The sequence below is a fragment of the Elgaria multicarinata genome, chromosome 21 (genome assembly GCF_023053635.1).
Source record: "Elgaria multicarinata webbii isolate HBS135686 ecotype San Diego chromosome 21, rElgMul1.1.pri, whole genome shotgun sequence".
Classification (NCBI taxonomy): Eukaryota; Metazoa; Chordata; class Lepidosauria; order Squamata; family Anguidae; genus Elgaria; species Elgaria multicarinata.
In genome coordinates, this window is record NC_086191.1 from 11,867,801 (window position 1) to 11,894,091 (window position 26,291).

General features: G+C 47.4%; 1 protein-coding gene across 1 annotated transcript; it reads left to right on the forward strand.

Annotated features, from left to right (window-relative positions):
• The first annotated feature begins 555 nt into the window (after positions 1 to 555).
• Positions 556 to 15,765, forward strand: LOC134412372 (solute carrier family 22 member 6-A-like). The gene is made up of 11 exons (XM_063146277.1): positions 556 to 1,073; positions 3,840 to 3,943; positions 4,399 to 4,553; positions 6,847 to 7,015; positions 8,464 to 8,587; positions 9,687 to 9,802; positions 11,113 to 11,327; positions 12,125 to 12,233; positions 13,352 to 13,555; positions 14,864 to 14,949; positions 15,587 to 15,765. The coding sequence occupies exons 1-11, from the start codon at positions 573 to 575 to the stop codon at positions 15,763 to 15,765; spliced, it is 1,962 nt and encodes a 653-aa protein (XP_063002347.1). The 5' UTR covers positions 556 to 572.
• The last annotated feature ends 10,526 nt before the right edge of the window (positions 15,766 to 26,291 follow it).

The following is a 26,291-nucleotide window of genomic DNA, read 5'->3' on the forward strand; positions in this document are numbered from 1 at the left end:
GAACAAAAGGCCACCTTTTTGTAGCCAAGAGAACATGGCCAAATCCCCCTCTTTCCTTTCTCCCCCTGCCCAACTCCAGCCTAATACTTGTTCCTCACGGCACCGTGCCCTGCACTAGCTGAATGCCTGCATTTTCTCATCCTTCCTTCCCTTTGGAGCTAATCCTTCAAAAGCCTCATTAGAACTTTGACCCAAGTAAAGTGATTAAGGCTTGCATAATCCCCACCGAGGGGGGGACACCCACCCACCCACCCACCCTTTCCGCAACCCGCCCCATAAGTTCCCCCCAAGGCTACAACACACGTGCGGGGGTTCGTCAACACACACACACACCCAGGCGGTTTGCGGCATCTTCGGGGAAGCAGTCCCGCGCGGGGTGACTCCAGTTCGCACAACAGGTTACTCAGATGTGTTTTTTATTTTCTCTGCAAGGCCCATGAACGATGCTTTCAGCTGCGGCCAAGTTTGGAAGAAGGGGGGGACCGTTTCAGCCTTGCCTTCCAAGATCTTGACCCTGAATTAGTAAGAGGAAACATTTCCAGAGAGGGTGGGAAACACTAGAGCTGGCTGGCATGTGTTCCGGAGATCCGGGCCATGAACGGTCGCTTCTGAGGTTAGCTGCTTCGCAACCCTCGCCGCCGTTCCTGTCCAAGCGTCCCCCTTTTGCCATGACCTTCGCAGAACTCCTCGACCGGATCGGGGGCATGGGCCGCTTCCAGGTCCTCCACGTGGCGCTGCTGGTGATCCCTGTCCTACTGACGTCCAGCCACAACCTGCTACAGAACTTTTCGGCTGCCATCCCGGAACACCACTGCCGAATCCGGCTGGTTGGCAACGGCACCAGTTGGCCCGCGAATAGGACTCAAAAAACGGGCACCGAGGAAGACTTCCTCTGGATCTCCATCCCCCGAGACGCGACCGGGAAACCCGAGAAATGCCGCCGCTTCGTCACCCCGCGCTGGCACCTCAATGGCAGTGCCACGGGTGGCAACGAGACCCAGGGGGACACAGAGCCGTGCCACGATGGGTGGATCTACGACCGGAGCATTTTCGCCAACACCATTATCATGGAGGTGAGAGAGGAGGTGGGGGGGAGGCTCACGACATGGCGAGATTCTGACGTCGCGCTCTGCCGAGCTGAGGGGGAGGTTTTGAATCCAGTACAGTTCGGAGCCGGTTTGCTAAATTTTAAGAGCCCTTCTGGCATTCCAGTTTCGCCTAGGCTGGCATGCAACTGTCCCCAGGCTGGCTGCATTGCAAAGAGGAAAGGAATTTTTTTTTTAATATATCATGACATGCACAATGGTTCGCTTGAAAAACGAGCAGAGGAGAAGCGGGGGGGGGTGTGCATGCCTGCGTTCACACAGTGCCAGCTCCCGAAACAACTTCGGAGCAGATCTCTGGGACTTTTAAAACCGGGATCCGGTAGCATTCAGGCCATATACGGCCCACCATTACTGTTTTTAGGGGGCGCTGCCACTGCCGAATTTGCCACAGAATTGTGGGGTTTGGAAAGAAACTGGGGGTGGGGTGGGGTGTTTCGAAGCATGAACGGGCTCCTAGAACCACCTGTAACACACACACACTGGCCATTGGTAGTTTTCCACTCCGGGTTTTAGAAGCGAAATCTGCTACTCAGAAACATCTTAAGTGACAAAGTAGACATGATATTAAAAGCGGTCTTTGCATTTAGTGTGCAGTTTTTGTTGTTTCGGGTTTAAGTGCAAATAGCATTGCTTGGGGTAGGGGGCTGATAATGATAAGGATCACAGCAGGCGTGAGGGGGATTAACCCTTTCCTCTCCAGCTGCATTCCAGAGCAAAACCTATGCCCTGAAAGTGCCATTGGAGTTAGGAAGGAAAAATCTCACTGCCACCCTCCAAAAATCTGCTTCTGTGAATGGGATTTCCTTTGGGTCTGCAGAAGGGTAGGACAGAGTTAAATTCTTCCTCCATGTCTGCTGCTATCCTAATCATTATAAAATAAAGTAAAATAAATCAGTTTTTTAAAAATATATATATATACAAATAACATTCCACACGTTGAATGCAAAGGCAGATTTAACGCCCTGACTAGTTTAATGCCCTGACTAGTTTAATGCCCCTAGCAATCTTTTTGAGAGTGCTCCAGACACACACCTCATTTCTCTCAGGTCTGCCCAGACAGAACTGGCCATCAATGGCTACGAAGTGAGCTCTCTCGTGCCGGGTGATTCAACATAAATTCTTACAAGAGGGGGGCATTTCACACATCCCAAGAGCCCAGCGGCAAAGACAGTTGACGTCCCGTTTTTCTTCGCTGCTAAAATGACAGAGGTGTCTTGTAAAGCGAAGACATCTTGTAAAACGACACCTTTTAAAAAAGAAGATAACATTTCAAGACTTGTTTGGGAATGTTTGCTTTCCCAAAGTTTCAGCACTCGCCAGGCACATACAGAAAATAAACCCATCGTTGGTTGTGAATCACGACAGTGAAGTGGAACTTCTGTGTTCAGACGCAGTCTACCTGTAGGGTAGGCCTGGTTGTGGGGTTCCCATAAGCATCTGGGGAGATACAGATTCTTAGTCTTTTCCAGCAGGCCTCTCCTGACATTTGTTAATTTTCATTCATTTATTACATTTCTATACCATCCAGTAAGCCAAAGCAATCTGGGCACTTTCCCAAGAGTAAAAACCTTACAATTATAATATTGAGCATAATAATAATAATAAAAGTTTACATACAAACATTTAAACTGACAACACATGCGATAAAGATAGTTTCTTAACAATAAGAAAAGCCGAGACCTGGTTCAAATCCTGATCATCTTTTATGTTCTTCTGTCTGTACCGCCAGGGCACTCGCATCGAGAGACACAAAATCAGAAGATAAATATTTAAGTCAAAAAATATTTGACCCATGACCCTGTTCATTTTTTATTTTATTTCTTAAGTGTTTTTTTTTAAAAAACAACAACAACTGGGAGGCTGGTTTTCTCCAAAGTGAAGGGTTGCCCTCCAACGACATCTTGACTTAGGTTTAAAGGTTTTTTTTGGCTTTGGAGCTCAGAGCCCACCTCTGCCCACTTAGGTTTTTGGCCAAGCGACTTTCATTTTCATCTCACCACTTTGCCAGCTGGAAGATGAGGGTTGCCACGTGACCAGCCGCGGCCACAAGGGCAGCCATTTTATCCATGAGCTAGCCACGCCCCCAGGGCAGAGCGCTCACCGGCCCAAATCTTAAATCCCCCTTATTTAAGATGTGACTGATTTAGTCCGCGCTGAGGTTTTAGAAGAGGGGTGAGGAATGTTCAGTCAATGGGCCAAAGGCCGACCTCCAAATCTCACAACCAGATCTCTGCTCAAGCCACACCTACTCTTCCTAGGCCACACCCCCTTTCATTTTAGGTCACTGATATTACTCCATCCGGCTATGTGCCCCGACAAGCTGATGGCGCAAAGAGAGCACATTGTCAGAACAGAGGATCATAGAATCATAGAATAGCAGAGTTGGAAGGGGCCTAAAGGCCATCGAGTTCAATCCCCTGCTCAATGCAGGAATCCACCCTAAAGCATCCCTGACAGATGGTTTAGGGTGCCTGGGTGCAGGGCCGGCCCTATAATGAGGCAGGCTGATGCTGGCAGCAAGGAATGGGAAGGGCAGCAATTGCATCCCCTCCCCTTCCAAAAGGCCCATTGCTCTTGCCTCCATCCCTACCTGCTTAGCGAACCAGCCAACAACTTGTGCCCAGGGGCTCCTCCTGTACAGTTAATGTTAGCGGATTACCAGTTCTTTACTCTCTTAACAGTTACGCGGTCTGATTTTTCCCACCTTAACCCTCTTCCCTTCCGTCTATGCAGTGGGACCTGGTGTGCAACCTACGGACCCGGAGACAGATGGCCCAGTCGATTTACATGGGGGGAGTTCTGGCAGGTGCTCTTGTGTTCGGGAGCTTAGCGGACAGGTGTGTGTGTGGAATGGATTCACTTTGATCTCAGACAACCTTCCCCCACTGCTTGCCTTCCAGGTGTGTTGGACTACAATCCCCATCAACAGGCACCAGGACTGTAGCCCAACACATTGGGAGGACACGAGGTTGGGGAAGCCTATACCATCCCTTCAATATATCTACGGCAGTTTGAGTGGGATGGAGCTTTGGGTTTGTATCCCACTACTGCCACCAACAACCTGGTGTAGCCTTGGCCCTGTCACTCTAAAATATAAATGAGCACAAGCAAAATCTAGGCAAACGACGGTCCTCTTTTTTGGGTGACACATTTCCTCATTTTTGGTCCTTCCTAAGTAGCCTTCTTCATTCCTGCCCGTGTATTCAGTTTACCAAGAAATATAATGCCCGAACAGAGCTAAGGAGGTGTAAGTCATAAAAGTCATATATTTATGCACAGTCCTGTGTCATAGGTTTGGGCGCAAAGCGGTCTTGAGCTGGTCTTACCTCCAGATGGCCGTCTCAGGCGTGTGCACTGCTTTCTCCCCGAGTCTCATGGCCTACTGTGTCTTCCGCTTCCTGGTCGGCATGGCACTCTCCGGGATAATCCTGAACTGCACGTCCTTAGGTAAGGACTCTGTCAGGGGAGCCCCACCCACCCCGAGACGCACCAGTTAATATCATGAGGAGGCAGCAGCAACAGGGATGGATGAGAGGGGACAAATGAGGGTTCCGGAGTTTGAATGTCGCTTTTTAGAACTGAGAGCTGTGTTCAGATCCTGCTTTTGAAACGCAGATGTCGTGGTGTCGCTCCGGCTTAGCACGGGATTTGGGGAGTGGCCTTTTCTATCTTTTCTTGTGCTCTGTCTTGTTTTGTGTGTGTGTGGGGGGAGAGGTTTTTCCTCCTTCCTTCCTTCCTCTTCCTTCCTTCCTTGGAACTGAAGGACTTAAATACTTCCTAAAAGGTTGAAACCCCCCTCACAAGGCTTAGTTACTGGAAGTAAGAGCTTTCAGCTCAAATGTGCTTGTACTGGGGGGCATTATGCCCCTGCCCACCACTGGAACGTGGCCCCCAAGAACTTCTCCAGAGTTGAACGCGGCCCTCGGGCTGACAGGGCTTCCTCACGCCTGCTCTGCCACATCACAGCTTCACCTAAAGCGGTCGCAACGGCAGGGCAGCACCGCCGACATATGAATCTCTTGCAAAAAAACATCCTTAGAAACTCTGGGATGTTTAGCCGTTGCCCTGACAGGCAGACATTTCACCGGTCTAGTTTTCCCTGGTGTGGAAATGAGAGTCCTGGGTTAAAAGCTGCACCTGCTGGATTTCTGCCTGCCGGGCAGCTGCGGAAAGCAGATGCTTTTCAAAGTGGGGTGTTTTTTCCTGTTTGCCTTTTCTCGCATTCCTGGCCCCATTAGCGATGTTTTGTCCTCAGCGTGTCGTTGAGCTGTGCAAATATTTATCCCTCCAGTCTGGCATACCTGACTTTTGATTTGCTTTTGCACACGCTGGGAGGAAGAGGGTCACATGATGTGCAAACTGTGGAGGCAGGTTTGTTGGTGTGGGGTGGAGTGTGTGTGTGGGGGGGTTATACAAGACATGCCAGCCCCATTTGGTCATGTGGGAGTAATTCACGCCAACAAAATCTCCTCTGTTCTGGGCTGTGTTAGAGTTGCCAACTGACTGGGCAGGCGAGAACTCTGCTCTTGTGTCCATTAACTGCAACTCAACGGTATGCAGAAATCAGTTTCTCATGCTATAGAGAGAAGAACGCTTATCACTTGCTAAAATCTGCAGAGCAACTTACTCTTAAAGGCGGAGGAGCAGAGGGCAGGGAGAAAGTTGGCAACCCGGTCGGAAGAAATGCTTTAACAAACGCACACCACAACGTCCCGCAAAGGATAAGCGAAGGCCCAGCAGGATCAGGGGTGCAAACCTCCGGCCAGAGGTCTAATCCAGCCCTCTAGCATTCCCAACCTGGTCCTGTGGGGCTCCCCAGAAAGGCCCCTCCCTTGTCTCCATCTCCTCTCCCCCAACCACTGGTTGTTTGATGGATTCCCTGGCCTTTGTGCAGTGTCTCTCCTAAGACCCTCGCCCCACCCCCTTTTCCTTTAGCCACACCCACCACCAGAATGCTCCTCCCCTAGAGCTTTAGCCTGGCTCCACCCCTTTTCCTTTAGCCACACCCACCACTAGAATGCTCCTCCCCTGGAGCTTTAGCCTGGCTCCACCCCTTTTCCTTTAGCCACACCCACCACTAGAATGCCCCTCACCTGGAGATTTAGCCTGGCTCCACCCCCTTTCATTTAGCCACACCCACCACTAGAATACTCCTCCCCTGGAGCTTTAGTCTGGCTCCACCCCCTTTTCCTTTAGCCACACCCACCATTAGAATGCCCTCCCCTACAGCTTTAGTCTGGCTCCACCCCTTTTCCTTTAGCCACACCCACCATTAGAATGCCCCTCCCCTAGAGCTGTAGCCTGGCTCCTCCCCTTTTCCTTTAGCTCCACCCCTTTTCCTTTAGCCACACCCACCACTAGAATGCACCTCCCCCCTAGAGGTTTAGCCTTTGAGCTAAAAGCAGTTCCATACCCCTGATATATATCATAGGCTGGAAAATGGGTGTGTGTGTAGGAAGGGTCATTTTTATATCCTTGGCTTAGCCATCCGCGGTGCTGAACCTATTATGGGGCTCAAGTTCAGCACTTTGAAGAAGCTCCTTGAGAAGTCTGGCTGGTTCTGACTGAAACCCAGAGCAGCTCTACAGCCCCACCGAAATCAGAGCCACCAGCCTCCACTGCCTGTGTCTTAAGCAGAAGAGCAGGAATTAAATAATGCATCAGTTGATTTATGGGTTGATTCTGACTCCGCAGACTCCTGGTCTTCCTTTTCTTTTCTCCTTCCTGTGCTTTCCCTCAGTCCTCGAGTGGGTGCCCACAAAAGTCCGCACTGTGGCCGGGACTGTGGTGAGTTATTGTGCAACGTTTGGGCAAATTATCCTCCCTGGACTGGCCTACGCCCTCCCGGACTGGCGCTGGCTGCAGTTCGCCGCTTCCATGCCCTTCTTCGCCTTCTTCATCTACTCTTGGTGAGCAGACGGCATCCCCTCGGGGGTCACAGAAACTCCTGGATCCCCGGCCTTTGGCTGTGAGCCCCCTACTTAGCTCTTGCTAAGAACTGCCATTGCGGGAGACTTTGCCCCCAAATTTGGGTTCCATTTTAATTTTAGACGGCCGTTTTACACTTTTGGGGCGGAATCCAATACGTGTTAAAAAGGGGGGAAAGCCTTACAACTCCGAGCATTCCCCAGCCAGCTGGACATCAGGAAAAACTTCCTGACCGTTAGAGCAGTACGACAATGGAACCAGTGACCTACGGAGGTTGTGGGCTCTCCCACACTAGAGGCCTTCAAGAGGCAGCTGGACAACCATCTTTCAGGGATGCTTTAGGGTGGATTCCTGCGTTGAGCAGGGGGTTGGACTTGATGGCCTTGTAGGCCCCTTCCAACTCTGCTATTCTATGATTCTATGTAGGGTTTCAACCCACCCCCATGTCTAAACACACATAGGATTGCGCCTTCAAACTTTTATATTAAAATTTATGTATTTATTATTGCATTTATATCCTGCCTTTTTTCCTCCAACGAACCCAAGGCGGCATACGTAATCTTCCTCCTCCTCCATTTTATCCTCACAACAACAACCCTGTGAGGTAGGCTGGGCTGAGAGTCTGCGACCGGCTCAAAGTCACCCAGTGGGTTTCCATGGCCAAGTGGGGACTCGAACCCAGGATCTCCCAACTCCCAGTCCAACACTTTAGCCACTACACCACACCGGTTATAAGGTGGTCCAGGGCTGCTAGCCCTGAATATTAAGAAGACGGCCCACAGTTTTTAATTGCTGTGAACAACGCAGAGAACTTCAGCTATTGGATGGTATAGAAATACAGGCAAATGCTTCTTTACTCATTATTTCAAGGCCGTAGCTTTGAGAGGGCAATTGCTCCCTCAAGATGACACTCCAAAAGTAGAAATGCATTGCCCCCAAAGGCGGACATTTAAATATTTTACTATTTTTATTTTTATTTTTAAAGTTCATCTCCTTTTCGTTTGGCCTGTTGGTTCAAGAGCGGTTGTTTCCGTTCGCCTTTTAACATGTCATCGGTACGGTTTTTAATCTCGGATGGGTTTGCTCGCTCTTAATCTCGCGTGCATTGAAATTCCTTGCCAATCGAGGGCGGTTTATAATTTTGAGATGTTGTACTTTGGGGAGCCCGGCCCTCCACTTTTGCCTTGGGTTCCACCCACATGAGATCTTCCCTGAAACTGAATTTGACCCACAGCCCAACCCTGAAACGGAGAACGACTTTCAAATAGAGGACTGCCCTCCGACAGTCCTTAAAACAAAAGATAGTAAAGAAGGACACATGCCCTGTTGGGACCCCGGGTGCTGCCCAGGGATGCTGGATGTTGGTGCCATCAGGAAGCTGCCTCCAGCGGTCTGAGACTGGGCTTTTTTTATTTTATTTTTTGCACAGGTGGTTTGCGGAATCTGCCCGCTGGCTGGTGCTTTCTGGCAAATTGGACAAGGCGGTCGAGGTCCTCAAGAAGGTGGCCCAGATCAACGGGAAGAAGGAAGAGGGAGAGAAGCTCAGCAGAGAGGTACGTGCACAAACCGGGATTGAAGATACAGGCGAATTGGCACATTCATTCGGAAACAGAAGTTGGATGGATTGATTTGCTTTGTGTGTGGGGGGGGGGAATGTGAGCCTTTGAATTCTGAACAGCTCAAACTTAATCTGGGTTGGGTGGGGGAGAGAGCCATAGCAGATGTATAATGTCCCAAAGAACAGCTCTTGAAGAAAGTTTTGAAAACCATTTCCCACCTATAGATTAAGGTATCTTTTTGTATTATGTTCCCAACCCGTGTGTGTGTGTGTGTGTGTGTGTGTGTGTGTGTGTGTGTGTGTGTGTGTGTGTAGCACCCTTTCCCCAACCTAGTGCCTTCCAGATGTTTGGACTTCAATTCCCATCAGCCTCAGCCAGCATAGCTAATGGTCAGGGAGCTTGAGACGTGTCGTCTTTAACGTCTGGCAGGCATCAGGTTAGACAAAGCCGGCGAACATTTAGATCACATATCGAATTTGTATTGTACATACATCGGGGGAGTTTTTTAATGATTTGGTGGGATTCTTTAGTTTTCTTTTAAAAATAGTGCTGTCTACTTTGAGGCACACAGCGGGCCGGTTCAGACAACACGCTTAGCCACATTTAGGCTGTTAACCCTTTTGCAGCAAATGAATAGTGAGCATGTTTAAACCATGGTAAGGTAGCCACTATGGTTAGGAATGGTTCACATGACACGCTAAGCCATCATGTTTAGCTCAAAACGCTTAGCTTCACAAGACATCTGAACAGGGTAAATTTTAGAACACTTCTTTGCCAAACTTCAGCGATCACTCTCAGGTCCGTCCAAGGCAAGGGAAATAAGATGACGTATTGGGGGAACGGTTTGGTCATCTCAAACGTCGCCCCACAATTTTCTTTGAAGAAGATAAGAACAGCCCTGCTAGATCAGACTAAAGTGGATTTATTTAGTCCGGCAACCCCGATAAGAACACGACGAAAGGCACAACCTTATGTGCGTTTAGGCAGAAAAACACACATGCAGGTATGACCACGTGCCAAAGTATTAAGGAGATGTCTTGACAACAATCACGGGTATGACCAGCTCTTTGATTTCCTGATTTCCTTCCTCCAGGTCTTGAAATCAAGCATGCAGAAAGAATTAGCCCTGGCACAAACGTCCTACACGCTCGTCAGTTTGGTGCGTACACCCACCGTTCGCCGGATCTCTTGCTGCATTTCCAGCGTGTGGTAAGCTTTGGTAATTTCTTTTCACCTCTCCCCCTCCTAAATTTCAAATACTCTGATTAGACAGATGATGATGATGATCTGAGCTGGCAGCGACCGAACAAGAAAGAGATCTTGGGACTGTGGTGGACAGCTCGATGAACATGTACAGCCGCTGTAAAGAAGGCAAACTCCATGTTAGGCATTATAATAAAAGGAATTGAGAATAAAATGGCCAGTATCGTACTGCCCTTATACAAATCTATGGTGCGACCACACTTAGAGTACGGTGTACAGTTCTGGTCACCACACCTAAAAAAGGATATTATAGAGCTGGAAAAAGTGCAGAAAAGGGTAACTAAAATGATTAAGGGACGGGAGCATCTCTCCTACGAGGGAAGGTTACGCCAACTGGGATGGTTTAGCTTGGAGAAGAGGAGGCTAAGGGGAGACAAGATAGAAGTGTACAAAATTATGCATGGTCTGGAGAATGAGGATAGGGAGACATTTTTCTCCCTCTCTCAAAATACTAGAACCCGGGGTCATCCCATGAAACTGATTGGTGGGAGATCCAGAACAAATAAAAGGAAGGACTTCTTCACACAGCACATAGTTATGGAACTCACTACCACAGGATGTGGTGATGACCACCAATCTGGATGGCTTTAAAAGGGGGTTGGATAAATTCCTGGAGGTGAAGGCTATCCATGCCTACTAGCCCTGATGGTTGTGTGCTACCTCCAGTATCCGAGGCAATAAGCCTGTGTGCACCAGTTGCTGGGGAACATGGGTGGAAGGGTGCTGTTGCACCATGTCCTGCTTCTTCATCCCTGGCCGATGGCTGGTTGGCCCCTGTGTGAACAGAGTGCTGGACTAGATGGACCCTTGGTCTGATCCAGCATCAGGGCTCTTCTGATGTCCTTATGATAAGCCTTTCTATACCGCTCCATAGCCAAAACTCTCTGGGTGGTTTAGAACGATTAAAATACAGCAAAGTTTAAAAAACGTTTACATAACACACACAAACAGCATACACAGAGACCACATATATCTAAAACAAACACTGAGCATAAAGGTTAGAAACTTGGTTTTTGGTTCCTTTTAAAATACACAGTGGAAGTTGTTTAAATTCCAAATCGCTAAATTCTGGGACTGCTTTGTTTAGGTGATTCATCAATTAATAGGCCAATGAAAATATGTTTGTCTGCAATAGTCACACACTCTCCATTGTGTCTTCTTTCTGACACGGTTACCGGTTACGGAAAGGTGTATTCATGGATGCTTTGTGTCCCTCCTACCCCACCCCCGGGCCCCTCCTGACTCCCTAATTCCAGGTTTGCTACCAGTTTTGCTTACTACGGTCTCGCCATGGACCTCCAGAACTTTGGTTTCAGCATCTACCTGATCCAGGTGGCGTTTGGTTCGATCGACATCCCGGCCAAGCTGGGGGCTGCCATCGGCATGAGCTACATCGGGCGGAGAGCCACTCAGGCCTCCTCTGTCATCTTGGCCGGCTTGGCCATCCTGGCTAATATATTCGTGCCCACAGGTGAGCCGTCACCTGGGCAGGATCCTTTGCATACGGAGCAGGGGAGGCGTGTGGCTCTGGTAATTGGGCAGCTCCTGTAGAGTTCTGGCTGATTGAAACCCGGAGCGGATTCATTGCCCTGCTAGCATCGGAGCTCCCAGCTTCCAATGATCTGGAAAATCCCAGGGGGCTGAGCTGGACCCCCAAGAGGGCCAAGTTGGCCCCCAGACCTGAGGATCTGTAGACTTATTTATTTATTTATTTAGCCGAAGCTCTCTGGGTGGTTCACAAAAATTAAAACCATAATAAAACAACCAACAGGTTAAAAGCACAAATACAAAATACAGTATAAAAAGCACAACCAGGATAAAACCACGCAGCAAAATTGATGTAAGATTAAAATACAGAGTTAAAACAGTAAAATTTAAATTTAAGTTAAAATTAAGTGTTAAAATACTGAGAGAATAAAAAGGTCTTCAGCTGGCGACGAAAGGAGTACAGTGTAGGCGCCAGGCGGACCTCTCTGGGGAGCTCATTCCACAACCGGGCTGCCACAGCGGAGAAAGCCCATCGACTTCTCTGAAACCCGCAGCTCAGATGCTCTCTCTGCTCTATCCATCTGGACATCTGGTCCTCTAGACATCTCTCAAGGCACCTAGCTAAAAATCAACCTACTTCCCTAGACATCCGTCTATCCATCTATCTAGAAAACAACCTATCTATCTAGACATCTTTCTATTCATCTAACAGGAAACTGATCAGGAAAACTCACAATGGCCTTTTTGTTTCTCCTGCCTTCCTTCTTCCCCACTCTCAAGATCTTCGAACACTAAGGACTTCTCTGGCAGTGCTCGGGAAAGGATGCTTGGCCTCTTCCTTCAATTGCCTCTATCTCTACACGGGCGAGCTATACCCAACGGTGATCAGGTATGTCCCCGCCTGTTACTGAGGGGAGCAGCTGTCTCTAAAGCCAGGCACTGGGAGTGTTTTTATGTGTCAAAACAGGCATTTCTTTCATGTTGGTACATCCTTCCCCAACCTGCTGCCCTCTAGATGTCTTAGAGAACAACTTCCACCCTGAAGAAGGTTTCAGCGTTGATCACTAGCCTGGTAGCAAGGCTGAGAAACTGCTCCTTCTGCTTGAGTGTGTAATGACCCCTGGTTCTGAGAATCCACACTACCCTGTGGAAGACTCTCATTCAGATGAGTCACAAGTAACCCCATTTCAAGGGGAGCCCTCAGCACCCCTTCTGTACCTGCCTGGCCAGAGGATATTGCCCTCCCATCATCTGATGCTGAGGATGATTCCCCTGCAGCTTCTTCTTTCCTTCAGCCACACAGGAGCATGAGACTGTAGAAACCAAGAGCCTTCTTAAGGCCTCTGTCAACTGTAGGTCTTTGCTGGGACAACAGCCCCTTTGCTGCAGGCCTTTGCTGGGACAACAGCTCCTTATGGGAGAAGACTCCAGGCAGCACTTTATGCAAGGTGCTATCCATGGCCCTGCTCTGTCGTCTGTGTTGATTCATGCACATCCTGCTTTGCTTAGTGTGACCCCGAACGGATGGTGAACACTGTGGTGCAACCACTTTGTCTGGACCTCACACTAGCCAGGACAGTGTGTGTATGTGTGTGTGTGACTAGATCAGATGCTGTATATTATCCCAGTTTTACAAACTGCAGAGACTGGATGGAAGAAGGCTGGGGATGAAATTGACTAGCCCAGCAGCTGCTGGGCTAGTCAATTTCATCACCCCCTTTGAATATTTGGTTGCGAAATGGAGCCAATATATAGCTGAACCATCCATCAGCCAAATCGTCACTCAAGACAGGCTTTCAAAGAAGCTCTGCAGGCTAAGAATCGATGCACAGCAGGCCTGAGCAACCCAGCAGAAAGAAGAAAAGTGGTGGTGGGGGAGGAAAGGACACCAGAATCTTGTTTGCCTTGGTAAATCTCTGTTTTTTTTTCGAGAGCCAAGGAAAACCAGCACTTTATTTTTTACAGTTCTACGGTTTCTTCTTTAAAGGTTGTTTTCTACACTTGCAGACAGACCGGGATGGGGATAGGCAGCACCCTGGCTCGCGTGGGGGGAATAGTGGCACCAATGGTAAAAATGACGGGAGAATATTTCCCCTACCTCCCTCCGCTCATATACGGGACGGCCCCAATCCTGTCCGGGATCGCCGCCATCTTCCTGCCTGAGACGCTCAATGTGCCCCTTCCGGATACCATAGAAGAAGTTGAGAGCGGGTGAGTTCCCGTCGGTGGCTCGTCATCAAAGGAGGGGCTGGTTCATTGACAACAATGCCCACCCACCCCCAACCCCAAATTCACATCCTGTTGGCGAGTAGCAAATTTGGGCAGAGGAAGCTGTTTTGCCTAGCATTCTCTAGGGTGTCGAATCTGAGGCCTGCATGCAAAATCCGCCCTGTGTCAATCAATCAATCAAAATTTATTACGGTCAGTAACTATAAGAGCAAAATACAGTAATTATAAAAGCAAGCCAAATTAAGAACAGGGAGACAAGAGTCTCTAACCGACAGGTTAAAATAACTACAATTATAACTATTATAAAGGCAATCCTGTTAAAGACTGGGGAACAAGAGTCATGTATCTGAAACACAAGATGTCATAAACGTAATAGTAATGGTACCTCTAAAGAGGTTTACTATCCTTGGTTTAACATAGTTTTTCTGCAGGTGATAGCAGATGCACAGAATCGTGCTACGTTGTGTGTAATCAGGGGGTTCTGATCTGATAATAGATGTTTTAAATAAAATGCTTCAAATCTCTCTGGTTTTTTAAAAAGAATTGGGGTAATAAGATCTTTGCGGAGGTCACGGTAAAAAGGACAATGAAGTAATACATGGGCTTCAGTTTCCACACTTCCCATGTCACAAGGGCATATTCGCTCTTGAACAGGGATCTTATTATGTCTAGCCCTGCTCTCCCTGGGTTGGAAGAAGGTGTTTCAGGTGATCAATCAGAATCAGACTCTGAAGTAGAGGAGTCGGCGCCAGAAACAGGCCAGGCTGTACCAGTGGAGGAGAGAGCTCTCACGGGCCCTTCACCAGCTGGGAATGAACCCTCTCCAGAGTTTATCTCGTCAAGAGCAAATAATACACAGTCAGTGGGAAGCCAATATTCTTCCAAAGGGGAGAGCACAAACAGGTTAGCCGATCCTAGAGTATGCCACAGACTAAAACAGGCGGAGCGAAAGGAAGGCGAGAGAAAGTCAACCCGGCTGGCATCCCATCAGAAGCTGCCTCAGAACTAGTCTCTCTGAAGTTAACGCGTCTTGAGAAAAGGCTTTCCATTCTTCTTGGAAAGACAATTGTCTCGCTTAGTTTGCATAGGGGAAAGTTCCAAGAGATTAGACCCCAGAGATGATGATTGCTTGAATAAAGCTTTGTAGATTATTTAGCAAGCCTCGTCATCGTCTCCCAAGAAGGCAGGAGGTTTTGAGAAAGACGACACTACCTGGAGATGACCCCATTTTATGTTGGCTTTGCGTTGAGACGTTCTGCTAAATCCGGCTTGCATTTCCTCCCCCAACAGCGGAAGGACAGTGGAGCCCTGCCTTCCCGTCAAGGGCCAAGACCAGATCTTGCTGGAGAAGGTGTCCCAAGAGGCGTCTCAAGAAGGTGGGATGTGCTAAGGTGGTGAAACAGGAAACAAATCATCGGCTCAGAATCTCCACGGCCTCATAAAGCCACATTGAACCTTCTTTCCTATTTTGCAGTGGGAAGAGGAGGTTGAGTGTCAGGATATAAACCGACCAAATAAATAAATGAAATTAATTGTAGCTGTGCATGTCTTTGTGGAGGCAGACAGAAAGAGATTGGTGACAGCAGAAGATCACGCAAAAGCTGTTTCTCGTGGACAGTTCCGTGGCTGCTTGCATTTCCCAAGCGCAGAAACGGGCATGTGGGATGCATACTTCCTGGAAACTTTTGGATTTCGTTTAAACAGTAAAACAGCAAGTTTCTAGTCCTTAAGACTATGGAGGTCAGGGTGAAAGTACATGGGCCCTGTGATGGAAGCAACTCAGAGGAATGCAGGGGAATACTGGGTGTTTTGTTTTGTCACTCCTTTGAGAAAGGACGTGACACCTGTATGCACATTCTAAGGCCAGATTCTTTCCTGAGCCAAAACGTGTCACGTGTTCATCAGCAATCAATTAAAAAACTTTTGAATGATTAAAAGGGGCAGCCAATGTTTTTGTCTTTTAAAACATGATGTGTAACGCAACGACTCAGGGCTGGCGTCAACGGTGGGTAGGTCTGGATAAGCGGGAAAGACACGGCACCATATTCCGCACCGTGTGGGGCCACCGTTTTAATTTCGCCTTCAGCGAATTGCAGAAAAACAGCGCCTCCATTGCGTTAGGAGAAATGCACACGAAAAGGGGTTTTCACGAGGAAGTTGGTGATGAGATGAACTTCAGGCTGGAAAAATGAGAACAGGAGAGAAACCATCTCTAACATCCAATCCAAGTCTGGTTTAAAGAACAATGGAACCCGTGACCTAGGGAGGTGGTGGGCTCTCCCACACTAGAGGCCTTCAAGAGGCAGCTGGACAAGCATCTGTCAGGGATGCTTGAGGGCGGATTCCTGCATTGAGCAGGGGGTTGGACCCGATGGCCTTGTAGGCCCCTTCCAACTCTGCTATTCTATGATTCTATGATCAGGAAAAACCTCCTGACTGTTAGAGCAGTACGACAATGGAACCAGCGACCTAGGGAGGTGGTGGCCTCTCCCATACTAGAGGCCTTCAAGAGGCAGCTGGACAAGCATCTGTCAGGGATGCTTGAGGGCGGATTCCTGCATTGAGCAGGGGGTTGGACTGGATGGCCTTGTAGGCCCCTTCCAACTCTACGATTCTATGAACTCTAAGAAAGGAGACCAGCATAGGGGATTTGAAGTTACCCATTGACAGTTAGCTGCGCCTGGACAGCAGGCATAAAGCTTGACTTGTAACATGCTTGTCCCACTATGGTATTGGACCTCTATTTAAATGTTAGTAATTATTTTTAAGTTCGCAGCAATACATATAAATTAGCACACACACAGTTTATGCAAATCTATCTTCTTTCTTCTTGTCCTTTTTTCTGGCAAGGTAGAAGATCCCACCCTAGGGGAGAGACTAGGAATTCTGTGGTGGAACCGTGAGAAATCAAGCATAACAGCGTCTTTCTCCTCTTTCTCCCTCCCCACCGCCCCCTGCCAACACACAACTTTTCTTCGCAGCCAGAAGGGCTCCCAAAAAATTGCTTTAGTGAAAATCAAAGGAAGCGGAGAGTTTCCGAGCACTGAATCATGTATTCCGGGCAGGCTCTTGGATATGAATGGAACACGTAGGGCCCTGCCAATGGGAAATGAAGGGAGAAAACGGGCAGAAAATAGCACACTCTTGTCTGCATTGTTCTCCAAAGCCCTTCTGAATGGACGAGGCCTTCCACACATACACAAAACACGTCATCTCCTGCCAAAGGTCCAGCTGTGTCCTATGGCAAGCACACCCCATCAATCTAGGTCCGTCTTGCAGTGGATTCGCACAAGCAGGCGTTACTCTGGACGAAAGGAAAATGTTTAAAAACACCGCAGCTGTTCCCCGTCTGGTTTCCTCTGCACAGTGATCAGGGAAAAGGTCTTCTGGGTTTCCGATCCACCCACCCTTTTTTTTTTTTTGTTGTGAACTGTGTGCTTGAGCTAGCCATGGTCAATTTCCCCAAAGTACAGTGCAACCATGGTTGTGTTGGCCAGGCTAAGCCCCGTCCCCTGCAAACCCAAATGAGATTTGCTTGTCATCTAAGAAAGGGAAAGGTTAAAGAAGAAGGGAAAGCGCTGGGTGCATGGTTTCCTCTGCACAATCATAAACATTTAGCCATTGATCATGTTTAATGCAAACCCAACTGAAAATCACACATGCAATTTCACACCCTGGTTTGAGATGGCCCTTAACTGTGGGTAAGACTTTATTCAGGGCCAAATTCCATATGCCTCCCTGCAATTTTGTGAACTGCCCAGAGAGCTTAGGCTATCAGGCGGTATAAAAATGCAATAAATAAATAAATAAGTCTGTCATCATGACCGTGGAATGGCCTGCTGGAAGAGATTCGTCAACTTGACAGTCTTTTAGAATTTAAAAAAGCAATAAAGATTGATCTATTCCGGCAGGCCTATCCAGTGGAATTTTAGAATGTTTTCAGGATGTTTTCAGGACGTTTTAAAGATGTTTTAATCATGTATGGTATGTTTTAATCCATTTTAATGTGTATTTTATATCATGTTTTTAAACTGTTTGTTTTATACTTTGAATTGTTTTAGTTTTTGTGAACCGCCCAGGGAGCTTTGGCTATTGGGCAGTATAAAAATGCAATAAATAATATTAATATTAATATTAATATTAATAATAATAATAATCAAGGGCAGCCCCATGTAGAGTGCTTTGCAGTAGCCAAGCCTGGAAGTGACAGAAGCATCAAACAGCGCGGCAAGATCCGAGCTGTCTGGGAATAGTTTAAATAAATGCATTAGATGGAAGAAGGTGTGGCAGGTTGTTTTTAAAAAAATGTTAACTCCCAATTTGTTCCTTCGCCAGCCATTGGCAAGGAAGACGCTGAGATTGCAAAAACAACAGAGTCGTGCGGAACCATAAAGGCTTGCACATTTATTCCGGCATGAGCTTTCTTGGACACTGTCCACTTCGTCAAATGCATGAAGTGTTAACTTCAAGTTGGCAGATTTATATACACATTCTGGGGGTGGGCAGGGGGAGATATAAACCATGTATGTTGCCAGAGGGAACCGAAAGGCGAGAAGGACAGAGGGTGAGATGTCTGTAGAAGTGCTGAGTGAGGACTAAGGATGTCTGAATTTTGTGAAATCCCTTCCATCTGCGATTCGCAGATTGTCATTCCACCATCCGCACACTAACGGAATCAGATTTTTGTTCCGTAAGCACTTGGGCTAATGTCGCTTGTGCAAGTGCAAATTTGCACAATCCTCCAAGTCAGCAGAATCCGCATGGAATTCACAGGTCGGAGTCATAAACACCCAAATTCAATTGAATCGGTGCCAGGAGAGTTCAGCATCCCCATCTTTCGGCGTTCCAGCATACCCCGTTGCACCTGCCGAAATGTCCTCTTCGACACAGCCGTTACAGTCACAAGGAGTCGTGTCGGCTGTTGCATCCGGTCAGCCGGCGTGGAAACGGGCATTTTAGCTTGTCCGGAACTGAGAAAATGAAGGTGGGTGATATGATATAAAAGTGTTAGAATGGTAGAGACCACGTATCCGGCTTCCTAAAGAAGAGTTAACCTCGCTGTTCTTCACTTCCAAAGCCGTGTTTGTTGTGATGTTGTCTTCTAAAGAAAAAGAGTTGATTTCACCTTCGGCGGCTCCGTTGTCATCTTCTAAATCCTTGCACAGAACTGGGAGTGTCTGAGCGTCATATCCAGCAGAGGGAGCGGAGGAGAAGAGAAGGTTGATGGAAAAGCTGGGTGGTGTTTTTTTTTTTTAGCTCTTGCGTTTCCTCCTGCTTACCAGCTTTCTCAGAACGAGCGAAAGCCCTCGGGTAGAGAGACTGGACAAGGGCTCGGGTAACCCAGGAACAAGAGGCCGGCAGGCAACTCACCCAAATGGGCCATGGAAGGAGAAAACCAAGGTAGGTAAGTGTAAAATTGCTAACTAGCCTTTTCAGTGTAAGGGGAACAAAACCTGCTGAATTCTAGCCGGAGAAGTTGATCTCTGTGGCTGAATGATGTCTCTCGTTACCCTACGGCCTGCTAGATGTTTTGAGCTACGTCGCTTCTCAGCCCAAGCCAGTGTGGGCAGTAGTCCTAGATGATGGGGTTTGTAGTCCCAAACATCTGGAGAGCAACAGGTAGAGGGAAAGCTACCCTACAGCTCTTTCGTTATTGACGGGTTCGAATCATATCACTGACAAATATGTGTGGCTATAGGTGCGTGGCATCCGCGTTCCGTGGCAGAAGCGTTTCGGGAGTTTTTATGGTGTCATCAGGCTCTGTGCGCTGCAACAGAGGAACGCAGCACCCCCTCCAGAATGTATCTTGAGATTTGATCTAAACTAAAGTCGGAAACACAGCTTAAGATGGGATTTGCCAAATTCTAGGAGAAGAGAATCGCGCTGGCCTGCAGCGTCAGAAAGTCAGAAGGACCTGTCACAACAAACGGAGACACATAACAATATGGAAGTCATCTATATTTAGAGGAAAGGGTAAGGAAACCAGTCACTAGGAATAGGTGAGAATTTGGTTTTCGTTCGGTTTTCATCAGAGTTTATCACAATTTGCAACTTTCTCCACATTTGGACCAAAAAGAACTTGAGATGTTAAAAAAATGGATATGGGAGAAAGCAAACGCGATATAGATTCGTCCATCGAGGGCTTTGAGTGTTTTGCTCTTCGAAGTCTGGGTTTTAATCGTTCATGTTAGTGCTGAATTCGGGCTGCAACCTCTTTTGCACTGGCAAGCGTCTCATGCTTAACAGCTCTATAGCAGGCAGGGTCATCACAGTCCCCTCTGTGCTGGGAATAGGTGTTCCTTTTGAATTTGGCCAGGACAAATGGGTGAGAAATTCATAATTGAGAACAATTTAGTCGAATTTGCGACGCTTTCCATATTCGGGAGAAAAAGACCTTGAGAAAGTGAAACCGGATGGTTTGTTTGATCTTTACCTGCGGCCCAGTTTCCTTCTGGTTTATATCGAAAGCATACAACTCTTATGAGATTTCTTCCGAGTAACAAAACTTAGGCGAGGGACAGACTGCTTTTAACCACCCCAGTTGCAAGTGGGGTGGCTTACATGCTCAGAGGCACTCTTGTTATCCCTTCCTGGGTTTCCTGGCTAAGCTGTGGCCCTGGGGAAGTGATAAAGGGGTGCAGTTCATTGCTCCAATGAAAATGCAAAACCCTGCACTGTTTGGAATTTAGAAGATTGAGTGGCATTGCGAGCACATGGTTTAAGGAGACCAGGAGAGGAAGAGAGAGCAGCATATAAGGGGAAAATATTGGCATAAACTTTCCGCTCGTTTCAAGGGGGTGTTTTTTCCCCCTTCCACGGTTCTTTTAGACAGTAACATTAACCACCTGCCATCAAAGGCAGTGGCGAAACTTTCCTTCGGTCCTTCCCTCAAATTGTGCATGGGGAGATAAATGTATCAACTTCACATGCTCATAGGAAGACCTGTTCCGCCCCCCGCCCCTCACACAATATAAATATCTGCCTCCCTAAGCAAAACTAGTTTGTGGCAAAGCATTCTCCAGAAGGCAGAAGACAGAATCTCCTTTGAATGCCAAGGATTCAGCCTCAAAGCTCGTAAAGGGATCATTCTTGAGGGAGCTTCTAAGCATGTGCAAAGTGCCTTCCCTACTTCACTGTGTCCTTCCATGCAGTTCCCACAAGCCCACATCAGAAATAGATATTATTATTATTATTATTATTATTATTATTATTATTTGCATTTTTATACCGCCCAATAGCCGAAGCTCCCTGGGCGGTTCACAAAAACTAAAACAATTCAAAGTGTAAAACAAACAGTATAAAAACATGATATAAAATACACATAAAAACGAATTAAAACATACCATACATGATTAAAACATCCTGAAAACATTCTAAAATTTCACTGGGTAGGCCTGCCGGAATAGATCAGTCTTTACTGCTTTTTTAAATTCTAAAAGACTGTCAAGTTGACGAATCTCCTCCGGCAGGCCATTCCACAGTCTGGGAGCAGCGGAAGTAAAGGTCCTCTGGGTAACAGTTGTTAATCTAGTTTATTGCTAGCTGAAGTGGATTCTTCTCAGAGAACCTGAGTGTGCGGGGCGGATTGTACGGGAGAAGGCGATCCCGCAGGTAGCCTGGACCCAAACCATGTAGGGCTTTAAAGGTGATCACCAACACTTTGTACTTTATTGACCTGTCCAAAGTCACCCAGTCAGCATCATGGCTGAACAGGACTAGGACCCGGGTCTTCTGAGGCCCAGTCCAACTCTCTAACCACTATACCGCACTGCCTCTTTCATCATCACCTGCCACCTGATTTTTTTTTTAATGGGAGTTGCCAGGAATTGAACCTTGGATCTTTTATTTATTATTATTATTTATTATTTATTTATTACATTTATATACCGTCCCATACCTGAAGCTCTCTGAGCGGTTTACAAAGATTTTATGCACAAAATAGCGGCTCAACCCCTCGGCCATAACCCTCTGCATAAGCAAGTGATGGGTTTGTTTGTTTTTTAAAAAAGGCGTCATTTTCAAAGTGCACGTTTGCAAAATGCTTTACCCAATGGTGGGGGGGGGGGAGTGTGCATATGAGTGTGCCTTTTTTTTAAAGGGAATTTCCCCCGTTTTTAAGTGCATTCCCCCACTTTTGAAATGCATATTTTGCCCACTGGAATGAAACAGAAAAGGGACACGATGGAACGAGGAAAGCTGAGCTTCAAGGGCTGTTTGGAGAATCTCAGCGACTGTGAAAATCGCTTGTTTGTCCGTAATCCAGCGTGGCTCTTCTAATGTTCCTGGCCGCAAGAGACAAAGCCACCCTGCACTTGAGCGTGTGTGGGTTTCAAGACATGGTTGTTGAACGTACGGGGTCCTTACCAGGGTGTGTGGAGAGATACGGCACTTTCCCGACCTTCAGGATGTCTTGGACTTCCAACTCCCATCATTCTCAGTCAGCATGGGGAAGCCTGTGTTAGATTCGCTTCAGGGGCCTAGTTGCCCCCATCCCCATGGTGAACAATGACCTTCTGTTTCAAATTAAAGGCTTTTAGGTTGAGTGAAATTAAATAACCGTAAGGCTGCAGACGGTCGTTGGCTCTGGGCATAAATTGAGGATGGATACGTCTGCAGAGAGAAGAGCATCGTTCTACCCTCAGGAAACTTGCATCTGGCGTGCCGAGACCCCATCCTTTCCCCAACCTGGGGCGACATTGGTCAACGCGAATGTGCACCAATCTCCCCAAAAGTGAAAGAAAAGCCGTTTTAAAAAGTGTTTTTGTTGTTTATTCGTTCAGTCGCTTCCGACTCTTCGTGACTTCATGGACCAGCCCACGCCAGAGCTTTCTGTCGGCCGTCGCCACCCCCAGCTCCCCCAAGGTCAAGTCTGTCACCTCCAGAATATCATCCATCCATCTCCCTAAAATCTGCGTTTTCCTGCTTGAGCCTGGGCTGGGTGGGGGGGAATGTATATTTGTATCTGGGCATCCCCATCACCAGAGCCTGCATTTTTGTACTACCAAATTTTGTACTACAATTCCAGAAAGGAAAAGGAAAAAAAAGAAAGAGGCTTGATTAGCCACGAAACACAGGCAGAAGGGATTTAGCAGTTTTGCTCTCTTTTTTTCATGAGCTGGTTTGCATCTCGGACGAAAAGCTACAGGCCAGATTTCAGCTGGCTGAAGCCCATTTCTTAAAGCTCAATGCATTTTACAAGTAGAACCGATGTAGTCAGAAGTAGCTTTCACAGTGCTTATGCTTAGGGAACGATGGATACAATTGCAGGAGTACCTAGTAAATTGAATTCTGAGATTATATTAGAGGCTGGTTGGTTGGTTTTGGATGTCTGTGTTTTACGATAGAGATTTTCCCCGGAGAGTTAGCTACTTTGAGTACAAATATTTATTATTTGTTTGTTTATTTATTTATTTATTACTTTTATATCCTGTCTTCTCCGCTGCCCCCAGGGAACCCAAGGTGACACACATAATCCTCCTCCTCTCCATTTTATCCTTCACAACAACAACCCTGTGAGGTAGAATCATAGAATAGTAGAGTTGGAAGGACCCTACAAGGCCATCGAGTCCAACCCCCTGCTCAATGCAGGAATCCACCCTAAAGCATCCCTGACAGATGGTTGTCCAGCTGCCTCTTGAATGCCTCTAGTGTGGGAGAGCCCACAACCTCCCTAGGTCACTGATTCCATTGTCGTACTGCTCTAACAGTCAGGAAGTTTTTCCTGATGTCCAGCCGGAATCTGGCTTCCTGTCACTTGAGCCCGTTATTCCGTGTCCTGCACTCTAGGAGGACACGGAATAAGGTAAGTTAGGCTGAGAGTCTGTGACTGGCCCAAAGTCACCCAGTGGGTTTCCATGGCCGAGTGGGGACTCGAACCCAGATCTCCCGACTCCCAGTCCAACACTCTAACCACTATACCACACTCTGTGTGTGTGTATAAATAATGTATCTATTGGCATCTTTTGTTCCATCAGCTGCTTATTGACAGAGTCAGATTTTTAAGATCAGAATTCATGCAACTGTGAATTTGTTAATGCGAATTAGTGCAAATCCTCCCCCGAAAAGAGAAAAGCTGCTCTGCTGTGGATCCATTCATAGAAATCCAAACTGATTTGAATCCACTGTGGATTTTTCCAACATTCCTGAGATATATCTATGAATTCTCCTTGGGGCATGGCTGTTCTGAAATTCTCCTGCACTTCACCTCTACCACTGTACCACCGATGGCGGTTTAATAATACTACACATGGCCTTGAATTATGTGATGAATCTTCACATTGAATGTAAGGCATCTGTCTGTCTAGATGCCTTACTTCTTCACACAGCACAGCGCATAGTTAAACTACGTAACACTACCACAAGATGTAGTGATGGCCACCAAATTGGATGGCTTTCAAAGGGGGTTGGGCAAATTCCTGGAAGCGAAGGCTATCAATAGTTGTGTGCTACCTCCAATATCAGAGGCAGTAAGCCTGTGTGCACCAGTTGCTGGGGAACATGGGTGGGAGAGTGCTGTTGCACCATGTCCTGCTTTGTTGTTCCCTGGTCAACAACTGGTTGGTCATTGTGACCAGAGTGCTGGACAAGATGGACCCTTGTCCATCCAGCATGGCATTTCTTATGTTCTTATCTATCACAGTTCTTAGCAACAATGAAAGAAAACCATTTTTGCAGTACCAACCAATTTTGGTACGGCAAATGATTACCTTGCCGGCCATGAAAGGTTGCCACCTCTGTTCTCACCCAATCGAAAGCCGTGCCTTCCCGTTCTTTCTAGGAGTCATTGGCATCACAGGCACGTGCCAATCTCCCCTGCACGAATCCCCAAAATAGAAGCCCTCTCTGGCTTTCAGCAGCACCCGGGGAGGCGAAGGCGGGCAGCGGGATGTGTCACTTTGGGATTTCATTTCATAAACACCGGGTTGAGGAAGAACACACTCCGGCAGATTCCTGAAAGTTCAAAACACAGAGTTGCAAGATGTTCTCGCCGATGTGCGGCGGTGCTCTGAGTCACCCGGTGCGCAGGCCACCTTCCTGAAATTCCCTGCCTCTGAGTGGAGCTGACTTGGTTCATAGCTAGAGATCTGCGGGCAGACATTTAAGTCAGATGGTGCAATTTGGTCCCTGTCTCTCCTCCCTTGTAGGAAGACGTGCTTTTTAATGCTTTTACTGTTTTTGATAACACTTGCTTTTTATTTATTTTCATAGAATCATAGACTAGCAGAGTTGGAAGGGGCCTACAAGGCCATCGAGTCCAACCCACTGCTCAATGCAGGAATCCACCCTAAAGCATCCCTGACAGAAGGTTGTCCAGCTGCCTCTTGAAGGCCTCTAGTGCGGGAGAGCCCACAACCTCCCTAGATCACTGGTTCCACTGTCGTACTGCTCTAACAGTCAGGAAGTTTTTCCTGATGTCCAGCTGGAATCTGGCTTCCTTTATCTTGAGCCCGTTATTCCATGTCCTGCACTCTGGGAGGATCGAGAATGGAATTCCATTCCATTCCATTTCTAAACCGTCCAAAAACCAAAGCCCTCTGGGCGGTTCACAGAAACCAAAACCATGAGGTACAGAGTGAAATATAAAATATGTACGCTTAAAAAACTGAATTTAAAACCACAATATAAAAGTACACCCAGAATAAAGCTGAGCAACAACTGAAGAGATTTAAAATACAGACTTAAAACAGCAGAGTTTTAAGGGTTGGACTCGGATGGCCTTATAGGCCCCTTCCAACTCTACTATTCTGTGATTCTATGAGTTAAATTTGTTGCAGGGTTTTAGATTGATCGGGGGGATGCCTGGTAAGGGGGGAAAATATAAACGTTAATAATAAATAAAATAATGAAACATAAAAGGCTGCCTTAAGTCACAATCCTATGGGAATTGCAGGAGTTTTTCTGTCGAAACCTGCATAGGTATGCAGCCTTAATCCATTACAACATTGGCCATTAGCTCAGTTTGGTCTTAGCTGACTTCAGGGACTCTCTAGGCTTTCAGAGATTTATCTCTCTCCGTCCTACCTGGTCATGCCGGGGCCTGACCCTGGGACGTCCTTCATGCAGAGCAGGTGCTCTGCTGCTGAGTTGCAGTCATTTCCTTAAAAAGGAAGTAAGAGCCTAGTCCTCATTATTCCAAAGAAAGGCCTGATTTAATAAGAACCAAGAAGATACATTCGCCCAAATCAGAACACTGGTTTATTTAGCTCAGCATTGTCTACACCAGCCTCGCTCAACCAGGTGTTCTCCAGATGTGTTGCACGGCAACTCCCATCATCCCCAGGCATTCCTTTCACCCTGCTTCACCTACCTCCTGGATCTTTTTCTTATTATTATTCTTCCAGGGGTGGGGATCCACTTTGAATCCAAGGGACGGATTCCATTTCGAGGAGGCTCACGGGACGGGACGGGACGGGACGGGACGGAGCACATTCCAGGAGTGGGCGTGGCCAAAGGCAAAAGGGTGAAGCCAAAATACAAAAAAACCTCAACCCTATCATAGCTTAAAGCTCTTATTGCCAGCAACTTAGGAGGGGGATTTCAACCTATTAGAATGGAGGGGGGGATTGCAAAAATGCCAGGATACCACTAAATGACTGGGAGTCAGGGGGGAATAGGTGGGTCTAAAAAAATGGGGCATGGCTCTCTCAGAAACCCCAAAGAGTCAGGTTTGGCCCATGGCCTAAGTTGCTGACCCCAACGCTCTTGCCCTTTTCCTCCA